The sequence below is a fragment of the Glandiceps talaboti genome, chromosome 20 (assembly GCF_964340395.1).
Source record: "Glandiceps talaboti chromosome 20, keGlaTala1.1, whole genome shotgun sequence".
Taxonomy (NCBI): Eukaryota; Metazoa; Hemichordata; class Enteropneusta; family Spengelidae; genus Glandiceps; species Glandiceps talaboti.
The window spans coordinates 4,883,079-4,906,988 of record NC_135568.1 but is presented as its reverse complement, the minus strand read 5'-3'; the positions used below and the strand labels follow the sequence as shown (position 1 = coordinate 4,906,988).

General features: G+C 33.5%; 1 protein-coding gene across 1 annotated transcript in view; it reads right to left on the bottom strand.

The window, feature by feature from the left end:
• The window catches only part of LOC144450705 (acyl-CoA 6-desaturase-like), a 65,107-nt gene extending 41,233 nt beyond the window's left edge, over nt 1–23,874 (bottom strand). Inside the window, exon 1 of the mRNA XM_078141368.1 lies at nt 23,654–23,874. Coding sequence (XP_077997494.1) covers nt 23,654–23,845 — 192 coding nt within the window. The 5' untranslated portion in view covers nt 23,846–23,874. The remainder of the gene's footprint in view (nt 1–23,653) is intronic.
• Between the last annotated feature and the right edge of the window lie 36 nt (nt 23,875–23,910).

Genomic DNA, 23,910 nt, shown 5'->3' with positions numbered 1-23,910 from the left:
TAATAGTAGGGAAAGGTTATCAATAATCCCATTATTTTACATCATTTTACACAATTTTCAATTGCTCTATTAATTCATGACCATTTCTAGAACTTGTTGTGTAAACAAGGATAAATTAGATAGCGTTGAATTGTGAAAATGTCGCATGTGTTTTGTTTTGGCCTGGGGCAAATAGTAGCAGAAGGTCATTGACCTCCAGATAACTTGCATACCAGCTGTACTTTCCCTTAGCAACTAATGCAGATGTCTGACATGTACAATGTATCACTGTAGCACTGTTACTCCCTCAAAAAATAAACAGAAAAATATATTTTTGTAAATAAACACATATGCCCCAAAACAAAAATGTATGCATGCACATATGTACCCATACATGCATGCAAATACATGCAAGTATGCATGCATGTATGTATGCACACATGCACACACCCATGCACACATGTGTGAACATATACACACATACACACAAACACACACATGCACACATGCATGCATGCACATACCCATGCATGCACATTCATACATACATGATGCACGTACACATGCATACATGCACACATATACACAAACACACACATACACATGCACATATGCATGCATAACGCATGCATATACATACATACATTACATACATACACACATTTACACTCACACTCACACACACACACACATACATACATACATACATACATACATACATACATACATACATACATACATACATACATACATACATACATACATACATACGTACGTACGTACGTACGTACGTACGTACGTACGTACGTACATACACACACACACACACACACACACACAGACAAACAGACACATACGTTTCAAAAGCTATCCCGTTAAATATATTGAATTTCATTTATTTTTCTTCTCTTTATTTAAAAAATACATTAAATTCCTGAGAAATGAATGTTCCTCTTACAACAGCCATATATCTACAAAACATGACAGACAAATTATTTGTCCTCAAGTTTAGAAGGCATATATTTACAGCTACACAAACAAGTTTACTTATAAATAATTCAATATATACACATGTAAGGAAATACATACATGTACTAAGTCAAGAGTAAGTCATTATATGTAATAAATCTGTCAATAAAAGTACTTCAGTGTGTTCACTGATCACAGATTTAACCTTCCACATAATGTGAGCTGTTAATGAGATCAAACTACATTTCGGAATCAATAATTGGCAGTTAATATATTATTATAATTAATGAATTATAAGAATTAATTGATTGGGTCTACTTATCACAAAGTATGACCTATAAATTTAATATATTTATTATTTTTTTACATTATTTTAATCATAATAATGATATAATAATCGATCACATTACAAAGTAAAATCATTAAAATTCATTTCATTATTATAGTTAATATGCTTTTCAATTTTTAAAGAATGATGGTATGAAAGTGATATATTTCCAGAAGGATTCAGAAAATAATATTGTTTGGCAGGAATTCAGAAAAAAATTTTGTTTTCAGGAATATTTTCAATTACTAATAACTAAGTTTGTTATGAAAATTTCTACTCACAGTGTCGAAAATTTTTTGGAAGCAAATACCAAATCTGGTCAGTATCGTCAGGGGTGTACTAATGTTTTCAGTGTTTTGGTTACAGACAGTAAGCAGATAAAATATACCTGAATAATTATCCTGTCATTTTACTAGGGTTCCCCACCAAAATAATGGTACAATGTATTGGACACTATGTCAGTTTTACCAGATTTCCCATTTCTGTTACCATGGTTCCCCAACCTTTCCAAAAATACCAATTTTAACCTGTTATGAAGTTAATAGAATCAAAATAGTACCTTAGCAGTCCAGGTTACCTTTATAAATAATCTTGATATACGATAGAATACATGTATATAAGATATATCTTGTAGTTCAATCCTAAATCATCTATGAAGTGATAGCTGATAGGGTGTTAAGACAGTCATATATCTTTATAGACTACCTCACAGCTTGGTTTTGACAGAACTATAGACCAACCAATGAGGCGCTCTGTCTCCTGGAAATATATGGGCTAGAATTTTCAGTAATACTATAAACATGGAAATTTTTGTGAAAGAGTTTATTTTCACTTATTTCACTGGAAAACGAAATACAAAAATAAGTAGTGACTAAAATGCCTTCTTACACATAAACACAATGTACCAGTCTGGTAATTAGTGAAAGTTAGTCTGTGAGAACTAGCTGAAGACTGCAGAATTTCAAAATTTTCTAGTGGCGAAAATATATGTTTACAATAGAGTCAATATGCGTTGTGTTGATACATTTTTGTGTGTGAGATGTTGGTTTTTATGAAATTCCTCTTTACAAATAATTTGGCATGGGTTTATAGGATGTGTTTATGGCGTTACTACAGCCCAGTACACTATATACGTCAATGCTCATTGCAACCACACAAATCCCTTCATTGTTCCTTTTAACAAAGCGCGATTGATTACCATTAATTTCCATTGAAAAGATTTACAGGGTCGCTTAACAAAAGGGCCGTACTTATCATGAATTAAATATGTCCAGCATGTCTGGCTCTTCAAATTGCTGTACCTCACCCATGACGCTTGAGTCACCTAAGTTACTGTAAACTTGGAAATTTCTGCTCTAAGTCTTATTTTCACACATTTCATTCGAAAACAAAAACGCGAAAAATAACTAGTGACTAAAATGCCTTCTTGTATATGAACACAATGTACCAGTCTGGTAATTAGTAAAAATAAGTAGTGACTAAAATGCCTTCTTGTACATGAACACGGTGTTCCAGTCTGGTAATTAGTAAAAATAAGTAGTGACTAAAATACCTTCTTGTACATGAACACGGTGTTCCAGTCTGGTAATTAGTAAAAATAAGTAGTGACTAAAATACCTTCTTGTACATGAACACGGTGTTCCAGTCTGGTAATTAGTAAAAATAAGTAGTGACTAAAATACCTTCTTGTACATGAACACAATGTACCAGTCTGGTAATTACTAAAAATTAGAAGTGACTAAAATGGCTTTTTGTACATGAACACAATGTACCAGTTCAATGGTAAATAGTAAAAATAAGTAGTGACTAAAATACCTTCTTGTACATGAATACAATGTACCAGTCTGGTAATTAGTAAAAATTAGACTTCAACAACGAAGGGCTGTAAAATCACTAAGTTTTGTGGAATCAAAAATATCTACGCTTACAGTATGTTGTAACCATAGGAACAATAATTAGTGTAATGACTCCAAAGCTGCAATTTATGGCTCATGTAAACATTTGAAATGGAGCATTTCCTTCATCAAAAATCTCACAACATATTCACTAGAAATTGTTCAATTACTTACAGAAATACATGATATCACTTGATTCTGTCTACCATCATCCCTAACCATGTAATTCATATTCAATGTTTTTGGTACATGACAATAATGGTCTATTTATATCTAAGTATATTAGTACTAGCTTCAAATCTTGTGTGATAGTTAGGTTTGGATTTCTGTATACCAGTTATTTCCCAATACAAATACTATTGAGGGAGTTTACAGATATGATACAGAAATAACAATATGACATCATTTTTTGGTATGAAATAAAACTGTATGGTTCCTGGCAGGTAGTTTCGATTCATAGAAATACACTGAGCATATGAGAATGAATGTTCATAGACTTTGGGTTAATACTTAACTAAAAGTAAGGAAAATTTCAACTCACAGAACCAAAAAATTGTTGGAAGTGAAGCCGAAATTTTTGCTGACATCTCGTCAGCATTCAGAGACATGTGACAATAGCCTATTGTAGTAGTACACCCTGATGACGCTGATGAGATATCGATGAATATTTGGGATTCACTTCCAGGAATTTTTGCTTCTGTGACTTCAAAATTTCATTACTATAAAGTATATATTGATCATGTTATTCAAACGTCTAAAATATATGTTGAATTATGTTTGTCCACTTGTAGAACACTAACCAAATATTCCGATACGGTACAAAACTATTAAATACATGACATCATTTTTTTTCAGGCGTCAATAATTCCATAACTGTAAGGTGTTTGGTAGTTACTTTAAATTCGTTTTAAAATACTAGTATACTAATTATAATATTCAAATTTCTAAAAACATATGTTGAACCATATCAAGGATTCATCAACTGAGATATTCTTGTATAATACAGAAACAACTGTATGACAATTTTTTAGGGTGCCAAAAATCCAAAACTGTGTATGGGTTTTGGTGTTTACTTTTCTCTCCTAATGAAATACACTAATACTGTAATCTAAATTTCTAAAACATACATTGACTCAAATCTAGTAACCAGTCAAAGATACACCAGGTATTATGGGATGATACAGATATAGCAATATCATTTTGGGGCCACAATTACAATCTCAAACGAGCTATGTAAGGGGGTCAAAAAATGAACAGTTGCGGGGCAAAGTGGCCGATCTAGCACTTCGCCAAAAACAACAAAATGCGAGAGTGTAAACACTGAGACACCTTCAAAGTGCTACATGTAGATCTAGATCACTTTGCCCTACAGCTGTTCATTTTTTTGCCACTCTTTGTTACCTGTACAAACAGTATGGTTCTTGGTGGTTATATATACTTTAGTTTCACATTAAAATCGACTAATTTAATTATGTTATTCAAACTCCTATAGCATAAATTGAACATCTCTAATTACTGGTAGAAGATACACACTATATTCAGATATAATGTAACAAAGAAATGACGATATGACATGATATCATCTCCATTCATGTACAGGGAAAGTCGTTATTCTGACACAGAAATTTGTGCTACCCCTGCTGGGCGAAAGGTAAACGATGCATGTCAGAAGTAATCCATCACAAATTGACAGACAGTTACAATTGGTTAGTTCCTTTAGACAATTGCTCTTTAACTGAACTCTACCTCTCCAGTCTGAAACTAAAATCATGTGGAGACGAGATAACATCATCACATTATATGAATGCAGTTCGGGGTAGCACAGATTTCTGTGCTAGAATAACGACTTTCCCTATACATGAATGAAAATGACCATGGTAATTGTGACGCATCATACAGGAACTGGACTATAAAAATACAGTATTGCTTACCAAGTCTTTCTATTTAAACCAAATCACTTCGACATTGCTCCATCGATACTATTAACCAGTGTGTCCTCTATGCTAATTGATGACTGCCACTGATGCACATCATCTTGTTGTGATCTACCAAAATTTAGTAATCCCCTGCATGTATCCTTTACTATGAAATAACACACAGGAAGAATAATTTCCATCATTTTGATCCACAACAAAAAATACTTTCATTAATTAGAGAACAACACTTCGGATTGCAATGTTATCTACATTCACTTACTAGTATTTCTAATGACTAAATCATGTTCTTATGGTAATTTTAAACCATTTTCATACAAAAAAATAATTTTATCTTATGAATTTGAAAGCATTTATACATTTGTAGAATGCGTATTTTTTTTAATTAATCAAAATTTTAAAAGCATGTATAAATGTATCTGACTGATAAAATCTGATTTCAAAAATCATCGGCTTTGGGTTCCCTATTTGGACTTCTGCCCTCCACTATTAAAATGATACCACCAGTTCTCTTTTTACTTATAGAATCTATAGATACACTAAGGTATTAGTATGCATGAGTAACAGCGATACAATGGCAATGTGTTACTTTAAAATGAAATGGACATTAGTATCCATATCAACAAAATAGAGAGACTGTGTCTACACAGCTGTTTCTGCTAATAAGAAATTAAACCAATCCTCAATCAGAACAACTCTATGTATAGTGTCACAGCTAGGTATTTCAGTGATAAACTTAATATTTTCAAGACATTGTAAGTGTAATTGATTTGAACATCAATGCTTCATTTGGTATATTTTCTTGCCAACATCATTTCTTGTGTACACGGCTTAATAAATAAATTTTGTAAAAATATTATATCATACGTATGTATGTACACATGTACGTACTCACACACGCATGCACACACGTCCACATATACACACTCATACACACACTCGTACACACATACACACACACACATACACACATAGACAGACAGACATACATACATACATACATACATACATACATACATACACTCATACATACATACATACTTACATACATACATATACACATACACACATACATACATACACATACATACATACATACATACATACATACATACATACATACATACATACATACATGCACACATGCACACACACACATACACACATACACACATACACACATACATACAGACAGACAGACAGACAGACAGACAGACAGACAGACAGACAGACAGACAGACAGACAGACAGACAGACAGACAGACATACATACATACATACATACATACATGCATGCATGCATGCATGCATGCATGCATGCATACATACATACATACATACATACATACATACATACATACATACATACACACACAAACACACACACACACATACATACATACATACATACATACATACATACATACATACATACATACATACATACATACATACATACATATTTATTTATTTATTAAACCATGTACACAAGAAGTGACATTGACAAGAGAACGTAACAAATGAAGCATTGATATTCACATACACACATAACAGTATTTTGCCGTTATGACTCCAATTAATAAGTAGCAGAATTTTGCAGCATTAACACCAGACTGTGATATCATTAAGGACTATTGACTAAGTCTATTGGGGCCCTCTACAAAGTTCTTACAGTTGGGTGAACAATTCATTCATTGAATACGGGTACGTACCAGCTGATCAATAATGGTGATTGTTAAAATACCTACAGTATCAATAGAGCTTTATAGTCCATGCTAAGTATTAGTAGTTACACTGTAACATCACTTTAAGTCCTGTGTTATGGTTACTGCACTTTGCCACTGAGTAAATACTGCAATATTACTACATCATGTGTTATGGTTACGGCACTTAGCTACTAAGTACATGTAAATACTGCAACATTACTACATCATGTGTTATGGTTACGGCACTTAGCGACTAAGTAAATACTGAAACATTACTACATCAATTGTTTTACTGCACTTAGCCACTAGGTGTACTGCAACATTACTACATCATGTGTTATGGTTACTGCACTTAGCCACTAAGTAAATACTGCAACATTACTACATCAATTGTTTTACTGCACTTAGCCACTAGGTGTACTGCAACATTACTACTTCATGTGTTATGGTTACTGCACTACGTAAATGCTGCAACATTACTATATCCTGTGTTCTGATTACTGCACTATCAAAGTAAACACTGCAACATTACTACATACTGTGTTATGGTTGCTTTGCTAAGTAAATATAGTATAGTTATAGTACATATATGCACTGACTGCTTGACTATGATGGCACTGGTAGACATCTATAACCCCTTGGACTACTATGCAGCAACTACCCCCCTCCCCCCCCCCCCCAAACAGTAAATAAATGAATATTCATGAGAGATGTTTTACATTCTAAGAAATAACTACTACTAAGAGTTATTAATATTCATCAGCTATTGACTCCCATGAGGCAATGTTGCCCATACTAATGATACAATGTAAAGGCATACTTGAGATCAACTTGATGTTTCTCTGAAATCACAAGTAATTGTACATGTAGGTGATGTAAAATCATAAAATGACTCGATCAACTTGATGTTTATCTGAAAATGCAAGTAATTATAGGTGATGTGATGTTTCTCTGAACCCACAAGTAATTGTAGGTGATATAAAATCGTAAAATGACTCGATCAACTTGATGTAATTACAGGTGATGACTCTATATTATAAAGTGTAGCATCTGCTTTGGAGCACAATTACTAAATGAAATAGACGCATAAAATAAATTAATAATCTATATGACTACAGGTATTAATAATTCACAGGCATTAATCCCATATGCTGAAACAAACATATTTCCGTACTATGGCAAACATTTGATGAAATGTCAGACAGCAAATTGGTTATTCAGCTTGCAGTTGTTACCATGACAATCCAACATTTGGTTGAGAATATTGATAAACACCATGGGAACAGTCATGGTGCTAACAAGTCGCTATTGACGCTGTCTTTATTTGTTCTCAGAGTCTTCGGTATAATTAGTCTGTTCACAGACAAGAATGAAATATTAAATCAAAATTAATGTATTTCTACGTTAGTCTTCAATTAGTTGTTATAAAAAGCAGGCAAGCATGTACAACAGATTTAATGGGCAGGTTTTATACAATAGATACATTATCATCTTAATAAGATAGCTTAGCCCTGAGACTTGGCTATTGGACTTAAATATGTGTTGTTTGCCAGAGCAGTCAAACCAGTATGTTGAGTCAGATAGCCAAGTCTCTGGGCTATACTGTCAAGTCAGTATGTCAAGTCAGATAGCCAAGTCTCTGGGCTATACTGTCAAGTCAGTATGTCAAGTCAGATAGCCAAGTCTCTGGGCTATACTGTCAAGTCAGTATGTCAAGTCAGATAGCCAAGTCTCTGGGCTACACTGTCAAGCCAGTATGTCAAGTCAGATAGCCAAGTCTTTGGGCTACACTGTGAAACCAGTATGTCAAGTCAGATAGCCAAGTCTCTGGGCTATACTGTCAAACCAGTATGTCAAGTCAGATAGCCAAGTCTCTGGGCTATACTGTCAAGCCAATATGTCAAGTCAGATAGCCAAGTCTCTGGGCTATACTGTCAAACCAGTATGTCAAGTCAGATAGCCAAGTCTCTGGGCTATACTGTCAAGCCAATATGTCAAGTCAGATAGCCAAGTCTCTGGGCTATACTGTCAAGCCAATATGTCAAGTCAGATAGCCAAGTCTCTGGGCTATACTGTCATGCCAATATGTCAAGTCAGATAGCCAAGTCTCTGGGCTATACTGTCAAACCAGTATGTCAAGTCAGATAGCCAAGTCTCTGGGCTATATTGTCAAGCCAATATGTCAAATCAGATAGCCAAGCCTCTGGGCTATACTGTCATGCCAATATGTCAAGTCAGATAGCCAAGCCTCTGGGCTATACTGTCATGCCAATATGTCAAATCAGATAGCCAAGCCTCTGGGCTATACTGTCATGCCAATATGTCAAGTCAGATAGCCAAGCCTCTGGGCTATACCAGTATGTCAAGTCAGATAGCCAAGTCTGTGGGCTATACTGTCAAGTCAGTATGTCAAGGAAGATAGCCAAGTCTCTGGGCTATACTGTCAAACCAGTATGTCAAGTCAGATAGTCAAGTCTCTGGGCTATACTGTCAAGTTAGATAGCCAAGTCCCTGGGTTACACTGTCAAACCAGTATGTCAAGTCAGATAGCCAAGTCTTTGGGCTACACTGTGAAACCAGTATAAGTCAGATAGCCAAGTCTCTGGGCTATACTGTCAAGCCAATATGTCAAGTCAGATAGCCAAGTCTCTGGGATATACTGTCAAGCCAATATGTCAAGTCAGATAGCCAAGTCTCTGGGCTATACTGTCATGCCAATATGTCAAGTCAGATAGCCAAGTCTCTGGGCTATACTGTCAAACCAGTATGTCAAGTCAGATAGCCAAGTCTCTGGGCTATACTGTCAAGCCAATATGTCAAATCAGATAGCCAAGCCTCTGGGCTATACTGTCATGCCAATATGTCAAGTCAGATAGCCAAGCCTCTGGGCTATACTGTCATGCCAATATGTCAAATCAGATAGCCAAGCCTCTGGGCTATACTGTCATGCCAATATGTCAAGTCAGATAGCCAAGCCTCTGGGCTATACTGTCATGCCAATATGTCAAGTCAGATAGCCAAGCCTCTGGGCTATACCAGTATGTCAAGTCAGATAGCCAAGTCTGTGGGCTATACTGTCAAGTCAGTATGTCAAGGAAGATAGCCAAGTCTCTGGGCTATACTGTCAAGTCAGTATGTCAAGTCAGATAGCCAAGTCTCTGGGCTATACTGTCAAGTTAGATAGCCAAGTCCCTGGGTTACACTGTCAAACCAGTATGTCAAGTCAGATAGCCAAGTCTCTGGGCTATACTGTCAAGTCAGCATGTCAAGTCAGATAGCCAAGTCTGTGGGCTATACTGTCAAACCAGTATGTCAAGTCAGATAGCCAAGTCTCTAGGCAACAGTTAGAAAAGGGATAGTAATACAGTTTAATAAACTTCTTTACATAAATGTAATTTGTATTAGCAAGAATAAAGAATAGTGGCCTGACTGCATGATAGGTAACATGATGCACTTACAGATGTATATTACCCTGAGGACTGTTATGTAGCAACTACTGATTACCCCAAGACTGAAAACTGAGGGAAATAGTTGCTAATAACAGCATGAGGTGTAATATAAAGTCAAAAGACAAAACAAGCAAAAAAGTAAGTTATTTACCTTGCTTAGGTCTAAATTTAAGAAAAGGATCAGCAATGTAGTGCCCACTACAATGAATGTCTCATTGTCTGCCTTTGATGTGCAAAGATGAAAATAACAATAACGCAATATCTTATAAATATGCAAATTAATGTATATATAGATGGAAATATTCAAATAAGAATGATTGTGTAATAAAGGTCTTGTTCTCATGAGAAAAGGATATCACTACATTTAAGGTAAACAAAAAATGATAATGCAATACTTAATCAATATGCAAATTGATGTTTATCTATGCAAATATTCAAATAAGACAGAATGTGGGATAAGGTGTGTTCTAATGTGAAAAGGATATCAAATATATTGAAAGTGTATTGAACAAAGAAAGATAATTTGCATATCATAATGCATGACCTCATCAATATGCAAATTGATGTTTATCTATGTAGATATTCAAATAAGATAGAGTGTGTGATAAAGATGTATTCTAATGTGAAAAGGATATCAGTTATGTTGAAAATGAGCTTCACAAAGAAAGATAATTTGCATATCACAATGCATGACCTCATCAATATGCAAATTGATGTTTATCTATGCAAATATTAAAATAAGACAGAATTTGTGATAAAGGTTCTTGTTCTAATGTGAAAAGGATATCAGCTACATTGAAAGTGAGAATTCAATGCACAAATCAATGAAGTGTTGCTTAGCTTTCATTTCCTTTGGGAATCAATGAATTATTGAGGTGTGTTTGCCTTTGAGTTGTCATGTATGTATGTAATTCAATCCCAGTGCACTGTACCAGACTGTATGCAAGGCACAATATACCAGGTAAAAATATCTTTATGTAATTAAAAATGTTATCGTGATCTCAGAGAACACAAAAAATGTTTGACGAGATATGACAAGTAATCAAGCCTGGACTATTTAATAGTTTATATAAACTATCAGTATTTATTAAATCAACATTCTATTAGAACGTTACATTGAAATCTACTGTGAGTTTTTCGCACATTTCAGGGTTTACCTAAAACATTATCATAATAATGGTTACATGAAGCAGTGTACACATTACAAGAATTTTATGTATAAATATAACACATAATTCAAACCAGAATCCATATAGCAAAATGATTATCAACAGCTATGATGTATAAAAACATGACGAAGCAATATGTTATGTTTTTTATAAAGCCAAATAAAAAATTGTGTTTCTGGTAATCCAACTTAGTCTTAGTAGTTTAAGCCACAGATTCTAAACATTTTTGAACATGTACATTCAAAAAGGTAAAAATGGTCCGAATTTCCTGCAGCATGCATAATACAAGGGTTGGACTACATTTATAGGGGCCTAGTTATCTGCCTCCAATCTCCCTTTCCAGGTTATTCATATTTTATAATTTCCCTGTTTACAATGTACAACGGCATATATCTTTGCATTAATTGTATCTGCACTGAGTCTGGAAGTGAGTGTAAATTTTTGGGGTGCAAACTCAGTTCATTTCTCATCATATACCAGCTACATACATTTATATAACAGCAGTAATGAAGGTTTTGGGTTACTACAAGACAAGATAGACACAAAGTAACATTATTGTAGCAAAATGTGCTCCCCAGAGTTTGAGAAGTTCTGCTACAGGGCCATAGCACTGATACAGGTCTGTGCCAGGGGTAATAACTGTACACCACTGTAATGACATGAATTGTGGAAGGCATTTTATAAAATAGGTACCACCATTATTACTATCATAAAATAAGTAATTAAATAAACTATCAATTACATAAATGCCATAATTATTTGAACAAAGATGAAATTAGTGAATTATTTTATAAAATGTTATAATTATGAGAGTAAAAAAGAAATCTTAATTGTCTCGTTTCTCAAATAAATAGTCTGAATATAAGCTTAAAAATAGTTGATATATCGTGTAAATGGCTTTTTTTGGAGTTTTTTCACCTTTCACACTGAATGATTGTTTTATCAACAATTAACAATAAAGGAGAACAAACATGAACTAAATCTTTGACTAGTTTTCTCGAGAAAATTGAATTAATTCAAAACATTTTTCATTAGTAAAAATGCATTGATATTTGACATAACTAAATGTTCAAAATTTTAAATAAAGAGGTTTGTCGATCATTTCAAACTCTGTCAAAACAGATTGCTCAATTTGAAATATTCTCGATTGGCCTCTGAACATTGCGGCTCCTTAGTTGTCAGGAATAATTTTCCCCTTGCAATTCATCACTCTCCCAGTCTGTCTCTTTTTAAATGAAATGTTACAAAGAAATCGTTTTCAAATCTGCTTTCACTTAAAGTAAACTAAGTCTAACTTGAGCATTATTTTTTTAACAACCAATAACATATTCACTAAAAATTGTTAAAATACCAATAATTAGACATTGTATATATGTTAATTAGTGGTCGATTTTATTCCTAAGCAGTACAGTAATAGCGTGTGTGGTAATTGACCGATCGCCGAGATTGATTGACAGATTCCATTGACCAATCAAAGAGCGTAATTCCGCCATGTGCACTTGCACGTGTCACAGCCTACGACAAACAAAGCAATCTGTCGTAGTTTCTGAGCGTGTATTGAATACAAGGGCCTTGACCTTACGATCGGTTCTCGTATATAATATTTGTTTACAAACATTAAAACTATCGTGAAATAATGGTCATGGGATCGGTATAATATCAATGATCACTATCCCGAAGGATAGAGAGGTTGAATATTATTTTTACACTTTCTGAAGCCGAAAAAATATCGACAATGTTGACCTACACGATCAAGAAGATGGACCGCCATTACGGCAATTTACGTGCATTTTCTGAGGTATGTATGTTGATATTACTGTGAGTCAAACTATTTCACCGATCGATTCATAAGATTAGATTTTTTCAGCCCAAAATTGCCTATGATTAGTGCTTTATCTTGTCGGTCATGGTGGCGGCCAAATTAAATGTTGGCCATACCGCATACGATATTGCCGTAGCTGGCGTACAGACGTGCATGTACGTGTAATGTCATGGTGTCATACCCGGTACCATACGCAGTTATTGGCGGTGTACCCCGTGCTTTCTGTGTGCCAAACTTTATACTCAAATAAAGACTTCATGTATATTTTCACATCTAATGCTAAATATTCCTCTCTCAAGTTTGGCCCGCATAAATCCATTGTCGACAGTCAAACTTGTGTTTCTGAGTACGAGTGCATGTAGTGAATGGTTCGGCCTGTGTTTGAGCCGTACTACATCCATCCATGGTTTGACAGGCAAACACGATTAATCAAATGAAATTTTACTGTAAATGTGCAGGGACATAGTTTGGTAACATCAATGAACACCATTTATTCATTTTTTTATACTGGCCTTCCCGTAATATCGGTATATAGCCCTTTGAAAGAAAGTCGTCATTTCAATTTGTGACCTTTTGACGGGATTGACACACAGGGTGACCTAGATGCATGTTTTTATTTATTGTTTATATTTTATATTCATTACTCCCTATTATGTACTCTTTGGTTTCAGGGATCACATCAATAACTGAATTTTTATCATAATGTGATATATCTTAATGGTGAAAGTATATGTAATATTGTTGGGCCTACATAGGCTATATATGCATTTTAGTAACTACCATTTAAAAAAAAAAATTTGACTGTTTTTATACTATTACCACTTTGACAAAGAAGTTATCAAATTTCTTTTAGATGGAACAAGAGGTCTTTTATCTCTAGGTGTATTTCCTGTTTGCTTTAGTGAATCCAGATACAAAACAAAAATGTCAAGCAACAACATTGCAATTAGATATCAGAATTTGTAAATACCACTGACATGGCTCAAAATCAAAGTTATATTGTTGAAATATTTTGCATCACTACTTGTGCATCTGATTCATTTCATTTTCAGTAAATTTTTTATTGAAATAATAAAAGCAAGAAATGTGATAAATATCTTCTGCAAGAGCAACCCCAAAAATATATGAATAAACAAATGTAAGTAAATAAACAAAAAACAAAGATGATTTGTATATGGGAAAAGTATTATACTTGTACAGTAGTGGCCTATTTTAATTTCTACAACTGGTACCTTATTTCCCATTTAGTGTAATAATTTAGTCATGTAAAAGTAAGGTGACCTTTACCAGAAATTAAAGTGAAAAGAATGTTTTTATATAGTGAAACAACATTACTACATTTGTTACTATATAACCCTTTGTAGTAACAGTTTAAAAGTATTATCATGTCAAAACAAATGAAAAATGGTACTTCATTCAGATTGTCAGGAAATTTTATTACAAGTAATTAATTTATACTCATGTGTCATGCATCATAGACATAATAATGTATATCTCACTGTTGTGACACTATGAAATGTTGAAAATAAAAAAGAATGATTGTTTTCAATATTTTCAGAAGACTTAGTGTTCTAAGTTGATGCATGTACATTTCCTTTATTCATATTCCTTTGATGACTTGTGTTGATAATCCATCTAACACCTAATGGTGACCTCAGCATAGCTACCCATTGCTGCCATAGCAACTTGACAACAGTCAACTCATATTTTTTAGAAACAACATCTCCACAAACAATGTTGCAGTCGATTGATGCCTTGAATATCAGATACAGAAGTTCTTCCTGTAAAATAAAACAAAAATATACATCAAACATGAATAATAATGTCATCTCCTTTCTTGTAATTTCAGGAGTAGTTTCTAGTGGATGTTGGTTTGCAGAGTGATAAAGTAACCACATGAAAATGTCTTAACATTTGAAATCCTCTGACTATGAATTAAAAAGGAGATCTTGTAGTGTCTCTGATTTAAAATTAGGAATTTTGCAGCTGATGGATAGATAACATGGCTTATGTATCAAAAATATTCTACAAGCTACATGAAAACTCCTTTCATACTTTGCTACACCTTATTTCATGACAATCAATAGTAACAATTCCTTTGGATTTTCTTTTCTGTTTATAAATATTACAAGACATTATCAAAGACAAACAAACATTGGACTTATTGTCATTTTAAGGAGATTTTGTATTTGGTGTTGGATAATTAAATCACTTCATGAATTGTGAATTTCAAGTTCTTTTCCTTGTGTAATAAATTAGAAATTGTAAAAAAAATGTCAATTACTATTGTGTAGTTGTATTCAAACGAACTTTACAAATTCTATGGTCTAGGAATTTATTTTTTGCGCCTCTATATTTGCCATTTAAAAAAAAATATCTGGGCTTCACTGGCTTCACAGTTTATATTGGTTCACTTTTGTCAGTGTGGGGGGCCAGTAATGGATGATTGCTTGTAAATGCCAGACAAAGAAATATCCATTTTTGGAGAGCTACAACTTGTTCAGTGCCACAAAGTTAACACTGACTAGGCAAGTTTGAAATAAATATAGAACTAGAAAAAAAATTAACATAAAATTAGGAAGTATTTGTTGATCCACTGGACTTCAGAAATAAAAGAAAGTTTTTTTTATTACCATAAGTTATTGTTATGATTATGATTATCAGAAATTGATACTCTGAGAGTATCAGACAGTAAATAATCTGCAAAATAACTACAATTTGAGGTAAACTTAAACGAGTGTCTATTTTTTCAAGTCTAATATGTGTTTCTTTTTTTTCACTGTGCAATGCTAATGCTTGTGAAAGAAATAGAATTTAGAGTAGAAATGATATGGTACATTGCAGTTGACTTACGTTGTCGTGTGCAGTGAATAGTTAATTGATGGCGACAGTTATTTCAGAAAATCGTTGAGTTTTGCTGTTATAACGGTTGGCACGACTGACATTTAAAAAATTGTGAATTCAAGGGTGTTTTTTTCCCCTTCAGTTTGCCTACTAATACTATACGCCTCTACACTGCACGTACGTCAACATATTACATACCGTGCAGGCCAGGACGCTTATTTCAACTTTTTGATACATCGTATCCTGAAAGTCAAACAAGTGACCTCTCATACCGTAAAATGCTATAAATTGCGCTGTTTCTACTTTTTGCATTTATTTGTATTGAAAGAATAGACATTGCTATGTAATACCATTGAGGATACAAATCAAACCATTTTTTCGTCAATAACAAACTTGTTATTCATAATATTCTATATCGTAGCGATGCAACGGTGAATCATATTAGTTTACTTCTCATCTGATGATTTATCACGGTCACCTAGTGGAATTTATTGTAAAACAAAAAGTATTGCTATGAAATGTGAAAATCAATGAAAACATCAGTGAAATAAATAAATACGTACCCAGCTGTACAGGAACGGGGACGGCTATGATGTAAAATCTTATTCAACATGCATCTGCCATGTGGTTTCTCATACTTCGATAAAATTTGATGAACTGACACTACCCGAACTAAAATAAATTGTTTCCATCGATGTATCGACCGTAGGAAAGTCTACGATACATCATCTTTGCCTTGGTGGCAGTGGAACGATAAAGAACTCTCAAATTATGAATAGTATTTTTCATCGATCGCCACGTTGGACGCCATGTTTTACCTACGACAAACCATGCAAAACGTGCGAAGTTGTCGTAGTAGCAACGGTAACTAAGGGGGGCGTGGCTACAGTGCTCAGGGCGATCGGTCAATTCCAAGGTAGAGTTCCAAGGTACCGGTAATAAGTTAAATTGTGATCACAGCATTAGGGTGCTGATTTTAAGGTATAAAGCCAATATCAATTTGATGGGATTCATTACACCATACTAAAATGTGTACAGCTACACAAATATGTTTAATCCCAGGTGATTCAATACTGTTGTATACAATTTTTACATGTAACAAAACAGTTCCAAAAAAGACATTCCTGTTTCAGCTCGTGTAATATTTTATTATATAACTTGTATTTGTTTTGACATGTATATATTTCAAAGCATCTTTTGATATTGATATTGACTATATGGATACTAAATTACTATCATTAATATCATATCACAAAACATAATATTACATTATTGTATATATCGATATGTATTATATTATTATGTATAATACCGACACTAAAGCCAAGTTGAACATGTTCAAGGCAAACAAAAGTAATTTGCATTCCTACCCGAGTGGTTCTATTTTATGACAACACAATATATACAAGTACATCATTCATTCTGTTGTACTTGAAATACGAGTCAAAATATTCAAAATCCCCATTACTCTTCTATATTTTTTGTTAATTATGCTTGTGCAGGTAAAATTATTCATCAATATTTTTCTCCATTCAGCTGCAAATTACTTGTGACCTTTTGTCAGGATTTGTCATTTCACCACTTCAATTTAAAATGATTTATGGCTCCTTCATCACTCATATTTTCCTTGGTTGAACAAAAAAACACCAAAAACTGCAATCAAATTATCTTATATCATAATATATTATACTATACAATATCATACAATATCATATCATATCATATCATATCATATATCATATATATCACATCACATCACGACTAGTTCTGCTGAACTATTTTCATGGTCCCCATTAGATAACACATGTATATTTCCTTTTGTCCAATTTGTTTGAAAGTGTAATGTATTATTTATTTATTTATTTATTGTTTTGTTTTTTTGTTATCTGATGAAATAAATTTCAATTCAATTCAATTCAATCATACCATATCATGTACCATATCATGTTTTATATCATAGTATTTATCATAATATATATTATCTATCATAACATATCATATCATATCTCATATCATGTATCATATCATATCATATATCACATCATATCATATATATATATTATATCAGATCATATCATATCACATCATATATATATCACATATCATCATATCATATGATACTGAGCTAAAAGGTTATTTACTTTACACTTTAAGCACAACATACTAAATTACAATATCCTGCTAACAAGAAGATGATTCAATTCTCTAGTCTAGTTATATATTATTAAAATATGTTTATACAAGTTTTGACACAATACATCCAGTCTGTTCACTAGACTGTAGTTAATTAGTGACGCTACACTATGACAACAATTCATATAGCCTGAACAACTGGTAATGACTGGTAACGACTGGTTTTTACTTTATTCATAAATAACACAGGTGTCTTTTTTTTAAACTCTAAATGCACTTATGAAATATTTGACTACAATAAACTTATTCAAAAGATTCTATCTAAGTCCATGATCACTAAAATGCCTTAAAATGTAAAGGTCAGTGGACTAGCCTAAGAAGTCAATTACCACTCAAATGTACATTTTTATGCAAAAGTCAGATAAATATATTTCAATTTCAGATAAAAGCCAAATTAATTTAACCACAAAAGTCACAATGTGACAGACTTTGCACCTTTATCATACAAAGCAGGTTAGATGTCATATCTGAAATATGTAAAATGAGAGACAAGCATGAATGAATGTTCATGGACTCTGAGTTCACACAATCACAATACACTTTTCTGTTTGATACAACCATGCAGAAACCAACAAAAAACTGCATACATGTATGCCACATTTCAATAGCAAGATTGCATATTTTGCTACATTTAGTCTAAATGAAATAAACCATTAACATTTTTTGACTGTATTGCAAGTCCAGGCAGACATTCGGGTGCCAATGTTTTTCTTAGTATTAAACACCCGATGAACGGTGCAGAAAATGAACGTGCAGAAAATGTCCTTTGCGGTGTTCATTTGACATCTGTATGATGGCATGTGTTGTTCATTTCACTTCAAGAAACTGTATTCATTCAATCTTGCTATCAAGTATAGCAGTCCAGTTCATTCTGGGTTTCTGCATACTTGTGTATCAAACAGTACAGTTGAATGGTATTGTGAAATTCGTGGTAGTATCAATGAAAAATTGTTTGGAAGTGAATCCTAAATGTTCATTGACGTCATAGTAAACCCCTGACAATGCTGACAAGAGGGCAGCACAAATCTAGAATTCGCTTCCAACAATTTTTTCAACTCTGTGAGTGGAAATTTTAAATTGAGGTGAAATTTTTTAGTAATTTCATTGAAGGGGTAGAATTCACATATGTAGATGGAATGCACTCTGCACTGAAACCCCCCCCCCCCCAAATTTTATCAAAATAACAATGCAAACATGGGTATACGTAGTCACTACACACCTTCTATATAGACAAACGAGCAGGTGTATTTTATTTTTTAAATGACGAAATCTATGTGGAGCAAAGTCCTGAAAATTGTGATCTGTATTAAAGTTAATTTTTTGAAAGATGTAGTGATAAGAGTACCTGACTTTTATATAATATATGCATCAATCATCTAATGTTCATGTGTATGGATGACCTTATTTTTTGTATTATCTTTCTTCATAACACCTGGGTCAGTCAGACGTAAAAAGAAAAAATAAGTCGTTGCATACATGATGATAATGCCTGCGTCAATTCGTAATCATATTCTGAACAGCATCAATTTGTAATCGTACTCTGAACATCTTCAATTTCGTAATTGTACTCTGAAGAGTGTCAATTCGTAGTCGTACTCTGAACAGTCTGGATGACTTAGTCTAGAAGCTGTACGTGGCTTGTTTTTCTAATCTCTCCCTCCACTGTATAGTCAAATGTCTTTCTTTAGCATGACATTTCATTCTTACCATCAACAGCAGTAGTTTAAAGCTATTTGCAGCATTGATATACATGTAAATGTGATGACGTTCGTGACTTTCTTTACGACAGAAGGTAAACTGACTTTCTTTACGACAGAAGGTAAACTGAACAAAGTAATCAATTACAACTGTCAGTGTGTGACGGATTACTACTGACATGTGCTGTTCACCCTTTCCCAGTGGGACATTTAGCTAGAATTTTTGGTAGAATTTCTCCATTTGACTATACATGGAGAGAAAGAACATAGAAAACAAGCCAATGCATAGTTTTGAAACTAGAAATACAGTAGAATAATTAAGAAATAACAATTAAAGTCAGAAAGACACTATGAACTATTTTTTTTTTTAAAGTCTCAAATTCAGCAATGAATGATAATTTTTGTCAAGACACACACTTGTGGAGCTGTCAGTTTACGAAAAGTAACATTGTGATTTTTCCTAATCTTGTCATAGAGTGCATCAATTTTTTTAAATCGTTTTGCAGGATTGATGAAAGTCAGTAGGGTAATAACAAACACAGAATTAAGTAAGACTGTCCTAGTGTATTGTAAGAAAATTTATTTCATGCACTGATGGTAGCACAGTTGTAATAACCCAATAAAGAATCATTGAATACCAAAAAAATATATATATTTGAAAAACGATGAAGAATCACACAAAAAAGCTGCTTTTCATACTAATACAACATTGTAATGCGGTAAGGACAGTAAGCAGGTTTAAAATCTACCTGAATTCCACTGTCAGTTTACCAGGGTTCCTCACCAAAATGATAGTACAATGTGTTGAAAACTATACTAGTTTTACCATCATGGATCATAGTTGGTGGAGGGTCTATGTCTGAATGTAGCCCTTTCAAACATATATCTTGATTTTACTTTCATTTCTCATCTCATTTCATGATATACATTTTTAATATGAAATTTTCATCCTCACAGATGTCACCTCCATATACATTTAATGTATACCCTTTGCTTAGCTCATAGTCTTGCTAATGAATTGCTTGTCTCCAAATATCAAAAGTTAATTGTGAACAAAGTATGTATACTTCCACACAGAGACTTGGTTCAGATCAAACCATTTTACACTGGGTAAGTTAGCATAAGCCCCTCTTGATTTTGAGAACATTCATAATGCAGGCCATACCCTCATTGTGAAACAAAAGACAGAGATAGTTATTATTAATATTTGAAAAACAATTGATAAATATATAAGTATTGATTTAGATATTTTGACTTCGACTTATTATGGTAATTTCTTTAATTGGAAGGTTCCAAGAAAGTGTGTGCAGGAAGTTGACCTTTGACCCCTAACAGTGAACACTTCTTTCATATGTGGAAAATAGACAAACAAATATTGTACAAACTCCACAACGTTAAATACATGTACCATGAGGATCATATGAAAATTGATGTGTTGTTGAGACAATGTTGCCAAAATTATTTGACAGCATTACTTTGCAAAATTTGAAACAAAAAAAGTGCTTTTAAGCCGAAAACATAATATTTACACATGGTTTCTATGGCATACCATTCAAAACAAGGTCAGGTAGATGGGGTGTTTCTATTTCTGGTCCAACTCCTATGTCATATTGCAGAGTTCACAAATCAATAATTGGCCAACAGTCATATCTGATAAAAAATTACATATAATATACTGAAATTGTTGTGACGTCATATTTCTTCATTGTCATTTTTGCTCATTTTTCAATTATCTCTAAGATTTGGAATATTTCTCTATTTCCTTACCTCTAATTATTTTATTTATTTGAATGCATGTAAAATGACAATTTCCTTGGCTTACACCTGCATTCGTTGTCTCTGGTCCAAATAAAAGAATAATTCTATATAATCATTCTGACTCAAATGACAAGATAGCGAAAACCTGGGATTGAATTATGTACCTTTAAATCAGCAAAATAAGGTTTGGTAGAGTCATGTGAATTACACAAACTCACAAGATTAATTTGTTCAACTTGTTATTTTGTGAACAAACAAATACCTCCCTGGTAGAATTTAGAAAGACGATTTTTTTAAATCCAGGATTTCAATCTCGAGTTCTTACTTTAGTGTAAACGATCTGTGGACCACATAGATTTTTAGATCTTTGAATTCTGGACCAACTTTTTCTATAAATAACTCTGCCATACAACTGGTTTTGACACCTACATCTTGATCTGAACTTGGCCTTCACAATTAAGATCATTATAGTATTACATAGGAGGCAAGGTATTCGTTTAATAAATATATTTCTTCACTATCTCTACCTAGTTACTTTGATTTATATTTCAGACAGAATTATCACTAACGATAGATTGTCAATTATTAATTAAGTGGATGGGTCATTCATTATTTCCTGATCTATCCAATAAATTAAACTATCTTAAAACACGTTATACTGACTCATCAGACATTATTTTATACAAAAGACACCCATTATTTTTATGGTCAATGATAATAGATCATACCCCTATAAACTAAGTCAAGCTCCACACAGGAAGTGATATTTGTATATTTGTGATTTTGTCCTCATTTTTTCCTCTCCCTATCAATCATTCATATTTCCTATCATTCATCTTTCAATTATTAAATTCATGCTTTCCATTCCTTTTTTCATTTAATTATTTTTATTTATTTTTCTTATTTTTTAATCTTTTTTCATTCTCGCATTTTCATTTTACTTTGATTGTAATGTATTACTAGTATATCAGTATGCAAGGAAAACTACACTCAATAAATTTCCCATTGATACAGCACACTTTATGAGGTAATGTGAATCACTACAAAATCACTGTATCGTATGTAAATAAAACATGTGCATTTATCTAAGTTATTTTATGTGTTGTGTGTCCTATCATTGTATCAACCCTGTAGAGCCAAATACGGCTGTTTGCACTGTATTCTGCTAGAAAGTCCACATACAGTGTAGGACACAATTAGTTGCAATAATTGGAGCGTTTATTTGATTTTGAGGGTTATTTTTTCTGTTTTTGAGCTTTTTCTATTCCATCATTTAACAGGAGGGGGGGGGGTGAAAAAACTAAACAAATGCTACAATTATTGCAGCTAGGTTACAATTATAAATTAAAAAGTAAACAAACAAGCTAGTTCACCTGTAAAATCAGTCACTCATAAATATCCAAATTCACAGCAAATTTCATTTTATACATGTATATGTGCATTCTTTTATCAACTTGTTTATATTTACCTAAAATGTATATTTTCACGAGTGTACTCAACTCGGGTCACAATATATGTACAAGAAATACAATGGGTGCTGTGCATAAATTAAACATGGCTGCGTATATAGCAACATACCATGGCTGATACATTGCCGGTTGTGAAACCAAAACAAACACTTAAACTATCCCAAACTGAGTGCCTGTCAAAACTATAACTTTCGGTTATTCTATGCGGCGAGAAAAAGAGTCTGTCACGTTAGTCGATCATATTTTGAGCAAGTCCTGCAGCGACAGAGGAGAGGACACGCCGCGTCATTCGCAACGGCAATGGCATGCTATAATATGCCCCGGGGACGTCTCATGTCTTCCAATTCGTGAATCATAACGCATGTCACCGGAACTGCAAACTTTATCTCTAGCTAGTTAGACGTCCTGTCTAACCAACCCTTACGGAATGTTTTGACTTACCGTTGCATCTTCACCGGCATAGTGACTGATGACTCGACGTCCGCCAGGATGCCGGTTACACCATTCCGTGATGTCATAAACCTTATTATTAATAACGACCCATTGATCCCGGCGCTGGTTATGCCTTCTGATTTCTTCCCAGCTGATTTGCCGCGTTATTCCATTTTCCTGGCTATTACCACCTTTACCCATCCTAAATCATACGTGCGAGATGCGAGATCTCGCGGTTGCAAGGAAATGTCAAACTTTGAGTTCAC